The sequence below is a fragment of the Oenanthe melanoleuca genome, chromosome 9 (assembly GCF_029582105.1).
Source record: "Oenanthe melanoleuca isolate GR-GAL-2019-014 chromosome 9, OMel1.0, whole genome shotgun sequence".
NCBI lineage: Eukaryota > Metazoa > Chordata > Aves > Passeriformes > Muscicapidae > Oenanthe > Oenanthe melanoleuca.
This window is the reverse complement of record NC_079343.1, coordinates 23660891-23676587: the sequence shown is the minus strand read 5'-3', so window position 1 is coordinate 23676587 and position 15697 is coordinate 23660891. Positions and strand designations below refer to the sequence as shown.

Below are 15697 nucleotides of genomic sequence, written 5' to 3'. Positions count from 1 at the left end.
GCTCCTACTTGGGTGCTGAAGTTGGCTTCTGGGCAGTTTGGGAACAGGCTGAGACACTGGCAATCTCAATTGGCACTCTCTTGAAATGAAAGTGAAGCTGGCTTGTGACTGCTTTTGTGCAGAGCTTGGTAGAGAAGCCAGTGGGTCCCCTGGCCCTTGAGATTGTGCATTTTTGCCTGACTTTGGCATGGTCATCACCAGAAACTGGCACTGGACAGATGATATCCCACCACTGCAATCTGCTCCCTCTTGGCACTTCCAGCCTCATGCAGAAGTCCCCATGCAGGCATGGCAGCATGTGTGGCTATCTGCACAACCTTGCAGGCTGGCTGGTGTCTCTGCCCTCATGAATGGAGGTTCCCTCTTAGGGAAGGAGGCTCTGTGCCAGGGTGGCAGATGGGCAGGAGCAGCAGCAGCTGGGAGACCATGTATGATCATCCTGTGGGCTCACAATCTGCAGCAATGCCAAAATGGCCACTTGGCTCTATCCTGTCTGTGGTCAGGGCTGTTTCTAAGCCAGCAGCTTGTGGAAAGCTACAGGGGCAGGCAGTGGGCTCTGCCCAGCATCCACCATCAAAGTGGGAAGCAGCAGGCTCCTCATGGGCTGAAAGCCCAGGAAACATTTCTATTTCTGTCTGGAGCAGCCAAGCTGAGCCCTTGCTGTTCCCTCTCACCTGTACAGCCTCCACCAGTAGGACCTTACACACTGTCCTGCCACCCCTGGGAGGGGGCAGCTCTCTGCTGCTCAGAGTGAGCAGTCTGGTGGGGAGGGCAGGTCTTCAGCAGCACAGGCTGAGCAAAAGCCCTGCTGATCAAACAAGAGTGCAGGTGGCCATAAAGAAGCCCTGTGTTTGCAGCCCCACAAAAACCACTCAGGACTAACATCAAGAGGGAATAACTGCCTTTCCCAAATGGCCATCCCTTTGCCCTGGCAGGGGGCAAGGAGAAGCTGAGGCATTTTGGGAGAGCAGGGTCTGCACAGTGTGGTTTGTGCTTGGATTGAGCCACTTTCTTAATTGATCCATGATTCCAGCTTACTCCCAAAGTCTGAACACGTGAAAGCAGCAACTCTGGCAACCCAGTGAACTTGCTACAGCAGAGGAGTGCTGCAAAGGTTCTTCTTCATCTTGGCTAAAGAGTGTGAGTAGAAAGGATTCCAGGCTCAGCACATCTGCACCTCCTGAGTGCTGCAATGCTTTCTCTTGCTGTGGTTTGGGGAAGAACTTGATGCACTACTGAGATGCCATTAGTGTGTGTGGTGTTATTTGATGCTTGATACCTGCAAATCCAGAGCAGGCTCAGACTTTCCTGAGGGACTAAAGGAGAAACAGTGATCTAACTTGAGCTGGTCCAGCTTGCTTGATACTTTAATGCAGGAAGTATTTTAATGTGGAATAGAGCACAGGCAATATTATATTTCTTTCTACTGATAAGTAATTTGAAAGATGACCTGTAAATGACAAGGGTGGTAAAATATTCACTGGATTTATTCCCTTGACATTGCTTCTCTGCATTGAGGAGGAGAAGGAGCTAAGGGAGGGACTTCTCTCTTCAAGCTGGACTTTTTAAAACATGAATCTTGAGGCCTCGTGGTGGTTTCATGATTTGGAAGAGAAATTGTATGTGACCCAGAAAGCTTCCAGAAAACTGTGATTGAAAATTGAATTAGTGGATTAGTGGGTTTTGGTGTTTTGTTTGATCTATATTTCTACCCTCTGTTACCTCAAAGGAAGAAATGCTTTATATCTCAAAAGCAAAACAAAAAAGTTAATTTTACTTTGCTCTCCAAGAGTGAGACCTCTGAACAGCTAATTCATGTTCTCCTCCTTTGACAGGACTTCCACCAAAACCCCAAACCTCAACGTACCTTTGCCAGTGGGGAGTATGTTATGGCTGATCCTTTCAGGACACTGGTAAAATACCTTTCCTATATTTGGGAAGGATGGTCTTCATGTGTTGTCGTGGCAGTGGGGCTCAGCTTGAAGCCTTCAGCTAGGAACTGTTTCCCAGCTTTTTCTGTGAAGCTGAGTTATTGATGGCTGTTAGCTTTCCAGGGAGTGCACAGCTTTGAAATGAGGCTTTTGGTTCATTGGTCCAGTGCCTGCTATTACAAATGGTGCCTCAGATTCTGTTCTTGGTAAACAGCCTGGCTGTACCTTAAAAGTTAGGGTGTTTCTTTGCCTTCTCTTTCTTTATGTTGAAAGTTGTTCTTGAACTTGGATGCCAGGAACTTTAATGTCCTTTGAGATTTTGCCTGATTTTAATCTGTGGGAGTTGATAACTTGAGACCAAGAGTTATAAAAAACTGGCTGAGGAGTCATGGAGCACTCTCATGTATAATCTGATTGTGTTTTGGAACATTAGTGAGGACTAATAGACCTTGAATGAGTCATTGTTTCATTGCTTTTCAGAAAAAGCACACAGATTGACCCTGGAAGTGTAGTTGAGTCAGTTTGGCATTGATGGTGGGTAAAGATATAGCAACAGAGAAATAGGATCCCACATCAGTCAAAGAAAGAATTGATAATTTGACTATAAGGTCAGAGTAAATGTCTGTTGCTTCTTCAGTTTCTAAGTCTGCTTAATCAGTTCTCTGTAGCACAGTTTGACTCACAGCTTGCCTACAGTACCTGACTATTCAGTCCTGAAATTTAAAAAAAACCTAATGTCATTCTTCACATTAGTGTAGAACCTAATAAATGGGTAAGAGCCAGTTAAAACACAAATTTTATGTGCTGGGTCTTCATCCTGGGCTGTTTATAGTTGATTTTTTTCTGGCACTAATAGGCCATCTCTAACTTAAGTTCCCAGGCAGCTGAGATTGGAGAAGGTGTTGCTCTGAACTGCCTGGGCTGTGTGAGAAGGTGGAATGATGTGTGCAGTGTTCACCTCCTTAACCAGATTCAGGGTTGACTTTGGGGTGTGAATGTCCACAGGTAGTGTCTGCAGAATGGTTTGCAGTAGCTCAGAATGAAAAGCATGAGACATCATGTCATTACTGAGTGTTTTGCCAGTGCTAGGTAAGAAGGGAAGAGATGAACACCGGGATGTATAAAGGAACAGTAAAAGAGAGGAGTTACTGTTTAGAAACTTACATCGTGCTGGAGCCATCTATCCTCTATTTGTGCAGCTCCCAGCACTGTGGATGCTGTGAGCTGCTTTTTCAGTAGCACAAATCATAAAAATAAATACAAAACTGTGTTTTACCATCCCCATTGCACTAAAGTTAAAAATCTGAAAAAACTTAAGATGTAATTCCAGTGTGGAGAAACTTCCTAACAGAGATGAACTCTTTGTTCTCCAAAAAAGTGAACTTGATCCTGGTATGAATGTTTTATCAACTTATTAGCAGGGGACTGCTCATTTTATTAATGAGTTAGAGGACGAGTGAAATCCAGTGGCTGGAGGCAAAGGCAGAGAAGCATAAACCAGCCACGAGGTGGATGTTTTATGAATCAGCATAATTAATCTTGAAACAACATATCCAGGAAGGCCTGAACCTGAGGCTGGGCATCTCCGGAGAGATCCTCTCCGAGTCTGCAGGTGCGCGGGCTCAGCCTGGTGTGCAGGGTCCAGGGAGGCTGGGGGCGAGCGCAGCGCTCTCCCCGAGCCGAGTTGTGTTCCGGGCTTTGCGGGGCGCACCTGCGGGACCGGCCGCGCTCCTGCAGCAGCGGGGCCGTGCGGGGCGAGGCTGCGGGGTCCCGGCCCGGTGCTGGGCTCCCTCCCCCGGGAGCTGTCCGTGCTGAGCTGGGCACCGAGCGCTGCCGCTCGCAGGACGGGGCGGCGCGGCCGGAGCCGGTGCGCTGTACCGAGCGCATCCCGGTGCGCGGTGCCGGGCTCACCCCGCATCCCGGTGCGCGGTGCCGGGCTCACCCCGCATCCCGGTGCGCGGTACCGAGCGCATCCCGCAGCCGGGCCCGGCGGTACCGGGCGCATCCCGCATCCCGGTGCGCGGTACCGAGCGCATCCCGCAGCCGGGCCCGGCGGTACCGGGCGCATCCCGCATCCCGGTGCGCGGTACCGGGCGCATCCCGCAGCCGGGCCCGGCGGTGCCGCGGTGCGGGGGCGGGGCGCGGGCGGGGCGCGCATGCGGGCGGTGCCAGGCAGCGCGGCGGGCCGCGGAGCCACTCGCCCCCGCAGCACCGCTCGGCCAGGGACAGCTCCGCCGGCCGCAGGTAACGCCGCTCCCCCCGCGCCGCGCCCCGCTCCGCGCCCCGAGCCCGGCGCTGCGGGGGGCCCGGCCGCTCACGCCGAACCCCCCCCGCCGCTTGCTTGCTTGCAGCTCCGGGGCTGTGACAGCGCCGTCCCCACCGCGGAGCGAGGCAGCGGCCGCCGGCTCTGCCCGCCGGGCTCTCGGCTGAGGAGGGTGCGCGTCTTCCCGCAAGTTGCCGGCGCTCGCAAGGCTCCGCGATGGAAGGGAAAGGTGGGTCGGGCGCGGGGGGGCGGCGGCGCAAGGACCGCAGTGGCCGGGCTGGTGCGGGGCCGGGCGGCCGAGGCTGCCGCTGTGCTGGGGACATTGCAGCACCGGCGGGGAGCCGATCCCGCGGGGTGCTCGGCCCGCTGCGTAGGGACTCGGCGGAAGGGTGGCTGGTTTTTTAATTTATTTTCCTTTAGGGCGAGACAGATGTTAGTTGGTGATTTGTTTTCTTAATGCTAAGGATTTGCATAATAAATATGAGGTCTGTCCCGTGTTTTTTAGCCAGTCAGCAACGGGGAGTTTTTTAACAGATGAAAAGCATTTTATGATTAGAATGGGTTTAGAAAACAAAATAAAAAAAAATCTGATTTTTCTTTTTTTTTTCTTTTTTTTTTCTAAAACGAGATTAGGGCTATATAGCTCTGTCCTCGTTACATTGCATATTTAATACATCAGAACATCCTGATAGATTCGAAGAAATGCAATGAGTATTGTGCAATTGAACTGTCCACCCTAGAAAGAGGAGATAATTAAATCTTGCCTGTGTGTTTGCATACAGAGATATCTCATCCACGTATATCCCTTCAGGTTGAACATATGCATTTTATTTCCATGCATAGCTGTGTGGTCCTGCACACTTATTTACCCATCCACCTTTACAATTGCATTGGCAACCACACATTCAACTGGTACGTGAACTCAAAACCTGTCCGTGTTAATTGCCAATGAAATACTGATGGTAAGTCAGTCCATGCAGAGGAAAGGCGAGTTGCCATTCCCTCCCAACGTAGCAGCCAGCTCTCCTGTATAACACAAACCTGCCAGCAGTTTAATTGATAGTGATCGAGGCAGTGGGGCAGGATGGACTGCATTAATTCAAGGAAAATTATGGTAGACTTGTATAACACAATACTACATACCTTCCAGGGAGATGAGCAAGCTATATTTAAACCCCAGGTTTATTTTTGTAACTATCTTGTCAATCAGGGCTATAGTTCTCCTGTGTGGGAATATCTGATTATATGCTGATTAAGGAAGGAAGCTATTTCAATCATAAGGAGGCAGTATGTCCTATAAAGTACAGTTTCTTGTGGGCAGTGATCAACAGACATACCAGGGCTTGGGGACAGGTAAGTGCCTCTTAAGAAAGCATATCTGCGAAGACTTTACTTAAATTAAAAATCTCACAGCAGTCATGTTAGCCTTAAAGATACTTTTTTACCATCCGTGCTGTTTTCACAGTTAACCTGAGATGGGCTCCCGTTGCCTTTTGAGTGTCCTGCTGGTACTTGCCTTGATGTGAAACAAAAGGACTGACTTCAGTAGAACACACTGCATGTCATATACTATGTGGGCAGGCAAAAGGCTCTCCGTGGAACTTCAGATGGAGCTCGTGTGGCTGGAGGAGTTGTGCAGGGAGCAGGAAGGAAACATCTGCAATAGAACAAGGGTCCAGGTAGCTGGTGGCCAGAGCATTTCCAGAAGGAGGGCTGTCCAGCTGCTGTCCTGTGCAAACAGTGACTGCTACGCTGCAGTTGCTGCCTGAACTGGCAGTGAGTGTCTGATGAGGCAGATTTTGGGGCTGCTGGTACTTGTGTTTATTAGTTGCAAGATGGGCTCCACAGCAGTCCATGTTTCCAGGTGCTTGGCTTTGGTGGAAGGGGTAGTGGGAAGGAGGCAAGTGCAAGAGACACTACTCATTTTTATGCAAAAATTTCTGAGCATTTTGCTGTTGCTAGAGATTCTCCTTCATGGGGTAGAGGAAGGGAACAACTACTTTCTGTGTTTCCTCTGTCAATGTAAAAAGAAGGGCTGTTGAGAGCAAACCCAGCAGAAGTCAAGGTAACAAAATGGGACAGGTCCAAAGCAGGTATGACCTTAAAGGAAATACACAAGGAACTTTGGCATCTCAGTGAAGAAATGAGAAGGCAAAGGAAGTCTTTTCATGGCAGGGATCCAGTTGTGTTGGCACTGAAGTAATTTTTGTAACTCATTGTTGGAGTGGCATGAGAAGGCCTGTGGTGCTCAGGTCTCACGGAGCAGTTTTGTGTAGATGTACAGTGAGGCACAGTGCAGGACGTGTCCCCAGAGGAAAGCGATGAGCCAGACTAAACTCTTCACGTCTTCAGCTTTTGAGACTAATCCTGGATGGATTTGCAGCTGCATTGCCTAACTAGGCACTGGTTTACATTTTGTTTTCATTACTAACCAGGCCTCTGCATTGCGAGTCCTCCGTTAGGAGATTGTTGCTTGCAGATGATGTTTCTTCAAAGTCATCTCTTGCTTTTTAAATGTTTCCTCCTGCAGCCTTTCTCCCACCCATCCACTCTTCCTCAGTGCAAATCTCAGAACGTCTCCAGCTCAGTGTTGTGCAGATACTGGGGAAGAGTGTGTGCTATATTAAGCAACATAAAGTCTGTTTAAGAAAACCTGCCGTCTGGTCCCTGAATTCAGCTATCCCTGATGAATGCTGTGGACATTTCAGCATAGGATTTGCCATCAGTAGAACTTGGTTGTCTGAATATGGCTGGAGCTGGTGCTTTGCAAAGCCTGCAGTCTGCTGTACAAAATGGGCTAAGGAACCATCTCTGGCTCTGCTCAGAGCAGCCATAGCTGATTTCACTGGTTGGACTTCTTCACGAGAATGAGGGGAGAAAGACATACCCTAGTTTTTGTGCAGTGGGATGTGGGACTAAGGACTTTGCTGTTAGGACTGTAAGAGTAAGAGTACAAGCCAAGAGGGTTCTGTTGAGGTTTGAGGAGGTAGTGCAGCCTGTGCCATCTTCCAGCACACAAAGCTGGCTGGAGCCAAACATCTCTATCTCTTCACCATGCCTAAAAGATAAATAACACTCTATGGAGCTGCAATGTTACTAACACATCTTGCTGATCTAAAAGTAGCATTTGGCCTCATCTAACTTACAGCTTCTCTGACTGACTTTGTTCTGCACATTCTCTCTCTGCAAACCTTTTGCAGAAGTAAGGAGCTTAAAAGTTGTAGCTGTTCCCAAAGCTCATTAGGCAGTGGGGGGATGGAGAGCACTGTGGGTGAGAGCAGTGTGTTGCATCTGCTACCTGATCCCTGTTCTCTGGATCTCGCCACTACAGCAGTTCCTGTAGGCTGCAGCAGTAAGCGACACCACACCAGGCATCCCGGGAGCTGGGCTTTGACAAAGCTAACTATAGTTAATGTGGAGGTTAAAGAATACTTGGTTGTTTGCCAGATTCTTCAGTCTCAGTTAGAAAGATGCTTAGCAGAGGAAGGAACGTCATGCAGTGATGTTCAGACTCAGAGGCTGGAGAAGAAATCAGCCGAACAAGAGTCAATCTGCACAGTGTGGAATGGATCCCTGGGCTTCTGGATGGAGCAGAGAGGGACTGCAGACTAGCCTTGCTGCAGGGAGAGCTGCCTTCCTCTGAAGGTGTGATATCCTTTTCTGTGCTCCTGAAAACACAGAAATCACGTTCTCCCTCCCTGCTAGAAAACACAGATTGCTACCTATATCTTGCCTGAAGTGGGGATTGGGGTCTTGATGTGTCAGTGTTGTGGGGGACAGGCTGCTTGCCTGAAGCTTCCTCAGGGGCCCAGCCAATTCTTGCTATGCCTGGAGGTCAGTGCTGGGCACTGGTGGCTCTGGGGTGGTTTCACTGCCTGGGTGCAGGGCAGGCTGCTTTCAGCATAGGATGCATGCTATTAGCTAGGAAATAAAGCAGGACTTGCTCTTGTCAGCTGGTCTATGGGGACAGCAAAGCTGAGGCATGTTAGCAAAGATGTGGAGATGCTCTTGGCATGATCCTGCCCTGTTGGGGAGACATTCTCCATGCAGCAGGTCTTCCCACAGGACACATCCTCATGCTCAGCAGGCTGTGTGGGAGAAGCCAGGAAATCTGGCCTTACAACTCTCTTCTTCTCAGGGTCCCAAAGCAGCAGGGCTTTGAGGAGATGTCTGCAGAGGACATCTCTGCAGTGTGACTGTCCTAGGCAGATGCTGCCACAGTAGTGCTACCTGAGTCATGTTCTCTTCCCAGTTGCAAAGCTGGGAGCAAAATTTTTGCTTTGTAGAAAAGCCTCAATGCTGCTGTTCATAGACATGGGATGTTCAGACCTTTAAGTGGAAGGTCCCATTTACTCAGGGCACAGAGTTTCCCTTCCTGGATCTGGCAGAGAGGTTTGAGTTCTTTGCATTGTGCTGTCCTGTGAGTGTGAGAATGTGTGAGAGTGGTTTGATCCATCTTGTCCCACCAGAGGTGCTCTGAAGCCTCCTTGGCCAGCCCAGCATTGTGGAGCTGCTTGGTCTGTGCAGCTGCCTGCATGCTATGCCTGGAAAGGACAGGATCTTCACCTTGAAGAACTTGTGATCAAAACCCAACCAGAGCTGGTGAATGTTAGGATTGAAGACAGACTTTGTGGACAAGGTGAGAGAGGGTGGCAAGTGAGAACATGAAGTTCTGGAGGTTACTGTGCACTGTTCCCACCTTTGTGGCTTTCTTCAGCAATCAAAGGAAGATCTTAAAGATCCAAGACATAGTTCATGTCCTGCAGCTGTCTGAGATGCTCATGTCAAACTGTACCCCATCATACACCTTCCTGACATGGCCTGTGTTTGTTAGAGGTGAGTCTGCAGCACATGCTGTCACACATGTGTTGGAGTAGTGCAGGTTCCTTTGGGAAAGTTTGGGTCACACAAACCATCTTAGGTGCTTGTTTGTAATGCAAACAAAATAGTGGCACCATTATTTTTGTTACAAAACTTTTCTTTTTTTTTGGGAATACTCTGTCAAGGTAGTTGGAGGCTTCTTTGAGCAGTGCTTTTTCCATAAAGGAGGCAGCTCCATGTTCTCAGCCTCTCACAGTGATGTGCTGTGTGAGATCCAGGGCATGTCACTGAGGCCAGCAGGTCTCAAACTGGCTGCTGGAAGTTTGACACAGGGAAGCAGATTTGGGGAGGTAAATAAAAGGCCTGATCTTTTTTTTTCTCTCCCCCGCATGCCCCAGGCTGTGCATTTCAATGTAGGTATCAGCTTTCTGTATAGCAGGGGAACGCTTTGGTTGCCTGACCTTAACACCTTATCCCTGAGGCTGGAGTGGGGTGCTGTGAAAGATTATTTTGGTGCTTCAGACTCAGTCTCCACTAAAAGAGGAGTATCAGGCACTAAGGTAGCACTGCAGTCTTGCTTTTCTCTAATGCATTTCAGAAAGGGAGAGACATGTCTGTTCCCATTGCTTCAGAGATCACATTAAACTCAGTGCAAATATGACTGTCCTGGGAGGGCTCAAAGATAAGAGCTTGGGTTGCTGTGTGGCTCCTGTAAAATGAGCCAACCTTGGCTATTTGCTGCCACCTAGAAGAGCAGGTAGCAGTCCAATACTTTTATTAACCAATGTTTGGTAGCTGCTGAAATACTGTGGATGGGTATCTGCAACTTCTAAATGAAGTTGGATCACCCCGTGTGATGCTGAGGGAAGTAGATATGGTACCAGGAAGCATCTTTGCTCTAACAGGCCTCTATCATGCTCAAGCAGGTAATTAAGAGTGAAAAGTAAGTGGCCATGCTCACAGTTCTCCATACCAACAAACCCACCATGTTACTAAACACAGGTTGGGAAGAGGATCCTAATAATTTTCTTAAATCTTATAAAAATTGATGCAGGACTTGGTCATCAGGCTCTTATGAAAATACCCAAATCCTTCAACCCATTTTCACAAGTTACATGGGAGCTGTGGATGTTGCATTTAGACTGAATGAAATAGGAGAGTAATTGCACATGATTATTTTTAATGCGTTCAGTTGTTCTGACATACCATTTATACACAGAGTGGCTGGAAGCATAATCTGTGGACACTTTGAGTAATGACCTGCATACAGCTGTTTCATCCCTAGGTCACATGGAGTCCAGAAATTAAAAAAAAAACAGTGATTTTTTTTTTTTTTTTTTTGCAAGCTTCTTTTAAGGCTTAGCTTACCACAAGATTTTTCTTATTTGCTCTTATCTTTCCCTCTCTATCTACTCAGCTATTCAAATCTTGTCTGAATTGCACTCATTTCTAATGTGCCATAAAACTTGATATGCAAGAGCTAGTTATTTAGGGAGAATTGCAGAAACTATTTTAGTCTGTGTGTTTTGACCTATAAATGAGGTAACATTATTAATTTTTACATGCAAATTATGGTGTTTATTAGCATGGTAAAAGGCAATTTGACAATGAAAAATATTCCTGATGGGTATAGTAATTAATGCTTTCACTCAAAGTATAAAGACTTTAGTAATGCTGCTATGCTTAAAATGATTGAAGAAAAACTTGACTATTTTCCTGTCAGTGATACAAGGATGTTTCCTTTTAATAAAGCTCCTATATCCCCACTTTTTCAAAGTGTTCTTTATAGTCAATAAGACTACAAATCATCAGGCTGATTCATTGAGTTTCTTCTCCCAAGTCTCAGGTTGGATGAACCTTATGATTTGATACTTATGTGGGGATGCACATTGAAAGCCATGGCTTTTTTCCTCAGATGGAGTGAAAGCATTTTTGGTGTTGCCATGTTCCAGTAGAGCTCTTGTGGCTGGAGATGATGGCTGCTCCTGCGGCGTGGCCGAGGGAGGCTGTGTGTGCAGCAGGATGTGCACTTGGAGAAGTAAGGCGTTTCTGCCTGCTATTTTTAATAGCGTGTGCAAAGCAAGAAATCAGGGAAGCATGGAACAGCATTTCTAATTTGGAAAACTGTGGGGTTTTTTTTGTTGTTTTTTTTTCCTTCCCTGAGCTGGGCTTCTTCCTTCTGTGTTTCAGAACTGGAGGCTGGCTTAAGGGTGGCTTTATCTGCCACCAACCTTCAATAAGTAAGGTTAATTTGCTGAATGTTGCTACTTGGATTTTCTTCATAAATTCAGCAGAAGTGCTGAATGTCTTACTGGTATAATGAAGGAAAGTAGCCTTCCTTCTCAGTCACTGAGAATGTATTATTAATGCAAAAACACTTTCCTAGCATTTAATGCTATTTCCAAAAGATGCTGACAAGCAGGAAGGCTCCTTCAGGATGAGGAGGCCCATCTGGTCACAGAGTTGTGTGCAATGCTCACTCCAGTACAAAGTGCTATTATCATTGTTTATTTTTCTCTCCAAGTCCAGGCAGACAAGTTTATTGGTAGGATGGGTGTGCTTAAATGTTGTGATAGTCACTATGCAAGAAACTGTGGAACTGGAGACCCTGAGGGACCTTCCAGTTGATGCTGGTCTCTGACATGACCCTACTGAGGAGTTTGAGCTCTCTGGTTCCAGATTGTGGACCTTGCCTCTTCCTCCATCCCATTGGCACACTGATCTCTGCTTCCTTCTCATTTTTGTGTTTATCATTACTTGGGGCATTGAAAAGCAAGATCCAGATGTGGTGGTAGTTGTTTGGCTGTGGTTTGTTTGGGGTGGAGTGGAATTATAGGTGTCTGTGCAGTTTGGAAAATCAAACCTGTGTGAAATTGAGCAGAGTGGAATAAAGTTATTTGAAAGAAAGCCCTCAGAGCTTCATAATTTATTTATGTGCAGCCCTGAATATATATTTTGGGGGAGCACTTCAGTGAGTATGCAACTTGTTAAGAATATTTTGCAGCAATGGCTTTAGAAATATTCTATGTATTCAGAATTATTGTTTCATCATAGATATTATTTTAAGATTCAGTTTAGTTTTCTGAATGTTTTCAAGGAGAAGGCATACTGTATGAATTAATTCTCTGCTTGAGAATCTTTGCACACACTGTGCTTGCTATGATGCAGAAATGTCCATTTCTCTGCCCCTTTAGAATAGCCCTGAATTTAGTCTTATACATGCTAGTGGCTCTACCATACTGTAAGTGACAGAGGAACAGCAGTAATGCCAACAAAATGAGGAAAAATGTAGAATCCAGCACCTTCTAGTAAATGGAGGGAGAAAAAAAGTTAATTATACATGAAGGGAGACTTGGATTTCCTAATTTGATACTAACAAGCCATTGCAGCATAACTGGGTTGACAGTAGAATAAGATTTCTTAGCAAGACCTGCTTTTTATATTTTTAGCTTATTTGATCTCTTTGAAAACTGAATGTGAGCTTTTGAGATATTTTCTGGCCTTGAATTCATATTCCCTTTTAGTATTGACCAGTGCTCCTGGGTTTTGGAGACTGCCCGTTAGCTGGTGCCATACATTATCAAATAATTGCATTGACAAAGTCATCTGTTAATTTTTAAACTTTTTATTCCTATCAGTGTGCCCCAGTGGAGAAATATCATACTGCAAATTATAACCATTTTGTTGCAATATGAGAAGTGCTGGGGGAATCAGCAGAGAAGTTTAAAAATTACTGTCTTGAGTCTCCTCTTTCAGTCAAGATTTTAAATGAAGTACATGGAGCTGTTCTTGATTTGCACTGTGTAGATAAATGCCCCATTTGGTCAGTAGGCAAGGCCAAGTCTCTAATGCCTTACTGAACTGAAAACAAAGGAAATAATACTAATTAAATGGTGTAAGACCTATTTAACTGCCTTTAGACCTTGATTATTAACTATTGAAGAAGTAGGAAAGGTTTAAAGAAGTCATATTGTAATGGTTCAAGGGGATACTAAAATAACAAACTTTTGTGGCTTATTTACCTTTTACTTTCTTCCTGCCACTTTGAAGGCAATTTACTTTATTGGTACAGATTATATGGCCTTGAGGGATTTGTGTTAGCAGCTGCTATTAAAATTGCTATATGGTATCTTCAAAAGTCAGATTATCCACCCCATCTTACAAATGGCTATGAATTATCCTTACAACAAGTGGCTCTGTGCTGAGACATGTCTCTGCCATTGCTACTAAACATAGTGCCAGATATCTAGATTTACCTGTCAGTTTTATTTGCAGGATTCATCTCTCAGTAACATGCATTCCAGGCTCTCAGACCTAAAAAGTGTTTTTAGTGCATTACCCTCTCAAAAAAAATATTAACATCCAGGAACAGCAGGACTTTGTGGGGTTTTTTATTTCCTGTAAAAAAGCAGGGGAAAAAAGGCATTAGGGATGAATTTCCCACTTCCTTTGATTAGAACATTCCCAGAAATAGTGAGGACAAGCCTGACATACTAAAGCATATAGCTGTGGGCATTATACAGAGACAAAGAACAGTGTGTGTTTAAAATCTTAATTATTTATAGTAAGAAAATACTGTTTTTGGTTAAATTGTCCTTTCTGTGGCACCGCCCTAAGGATGATGACAGCAGATCTGAGTGCAGAATTTAACCTCATGCTCTGCTATCTGTGAAATTGAGAACAGGGCATTGAGGCTGATGCTGAGCTTTGCATGCAAGGGGATCTTCTAGTGCAAGCAGTGCTCTGTGCTGTGCAGCCAAACAGTGGGAATTTTTGGATGGATGGCCCGTTACAGACATACTGCTGTATGTATGGAAACACAGGCAGCTCCTTTTTTATTCAAAGGTTTTCAGGAGCAGTGAATCCAGAAGAGTCTTGCTGAATCTCAGCACTGTCATAGCTGGCATCACCACCACTGAAAAGCATTTATGCTCATGGGAAGCATGAGTTTTATGCTCAGTAATCTCAAGGGTAGGGCTGGTGCACAGCTGCCTTCCTGCTCTTGTATTCCTGAAGTCAGCTGAATTACCCAGAAGCTGCATGGTGATTTGGTAATCCAAACCAAAGAAAGTCCTGACTGTGGCTCCAGCTGATCTTTAAAGTGGCTGTGGTGGGCAATTGGCTTGGAGAAAATTAGGACCATGTGGGTGGATATCTCCCATTTCAGACCTTGCCTGTACCTTCACATCAGTTCTGTAAGTTGGGCTTTGGCTTGGAGCCTGCCCATGGCACCCAGCAGATGTGCTTGGGTCTCCATCCTGTCTCCTCATGTGTGAGGACTTTGTCTTGTGAGATTTCCCTGCCTATGGACAGTCCCTCCCCTTGAGTGTCTGGGATGTCAGCCTTAGGGGGAGTCAGTGTGCTAGCAGAGCTTAAGGCAGGACATTTTGGGCTGTCTGTCTGTTAGGAACACTGAAGTTAAGCATCTACCTCTTTTCCCTTCTGTTTGCAGTGGAGCTGCCTAAAAATCAGATCTGTTTTGCAGAAAATCCAATTTTCTGAGATTTCTGTGCTGAGTTGGATTGGACCCAGTATTTCCCTTACCATCCAGGCCAGTCAAGGGCTTCCTGGATTCTGCACTTTCTGATGGATCCTGCCTTACATTTACCAGAGTTTGCCAACACCTGTGGTAGTATAAACAGCACAGCTGTCAGTAAACTCATGTTTGTAAGCTGAACAATTTTACAGTGTGCTGTTTTTGGAAGGAGGTGCCACAATAGCCAACTCTTACAGATTTCTGAGGAATTGGGGATTTCATGGGATGCTCTTAAGGCCCTTCCAGGTGAAGGCACATCTGGGCCATAAAGCTTTATCACTGTTTTTAGCTTTTGTACTATTTCCCTAATCAACTTTACACATCTTCTATCTGCTGAAGTATGGAGCTTAAGTTGTTGGGAGAAATAGTTTGTTCTAGGTTTTCATTTTGACTTCCTTTGTAAAAGAGACACAGTCTGTTTGCCAGAAAGGAGAGACATCATCAGAAAAGCCTGTGTATTGTTCCCTTTGAAAATACTGAATTTCAGTTCTAAGTAACATGTTAGTTTGAAGTTGTTTTGAAATTATCTCCATTGGGGAAAATATTATTATTTTCTGTTATGGTTATTAATACTAATAACCATAATAAACAGCAATGAGTTCTTGAAGGCTTTAAAACTTACTTCTTCCCTAGGATTTCTCAGGACAGTTCAACAGAACTGATCACTAAATTGCAAGTGTTACAATTGACTATATCACATATTTCTGTGCAGAAGATACCAGCTGCAAACGTTCTGCCCATTCTTTGCCAATGGTTATTGGCTCAAATGTCATGCAAGGCCATGTGAAACTCCTTAGTTCCATGAAGATGTGACCTTTTCTTGATATATGATTATCTTGTAGATTTACCAAAAAAGCAGCATTCATTCCACATTGTGCTGTCTTGTTTTATGAACTTTCACCCCATGTCCCAGAATAGCCCCAGCTGGCACTGATGGCTGTGAACTCCACGTATTTACAGTGGTGCTGCTTGGTCCCAGAAATAGTGACCAAAGTGGCTATCAGCCAATGACTGCTGAATGCCCTGAGGGTAATAAATTGAAAAGCTCATGTACCTCCTTGAGGGGAAAATACAATCAGCTTGTCTCTAATTATGACCCCAGATAATGATGGAGCAATCCAGAAATATCACAGCACGGGCAGTGAA

General features: G+C 45.7%; 1 protein-coding gene across 1 annotated transcript in view; it reads left to right on the top strand.

Annotated features, from left to right (window-relative positions):
• Positions 1-4083: 4083 nt before the first annotated feature.
• Positions 4084-15697, top strand: part of FGF12 (fibroblast growth factor 12) — a 216001-nt gene continuing 204387 nt past the window's right edge. Inside the window, exons 1-2 of the mRNA XM_056498946.1 lie at positions 4084-4175; positions 4283-4423. Coding sequence (XP_056354921.1) covers positions 4411-4423 — 13 coding nt within the window. The 5' untranslated portion in view covers positions 4084-4175; positions 4283-4410. The remainder of the gene's footprint in view (positions 4176-4282; positions 4424-15697) is intronic.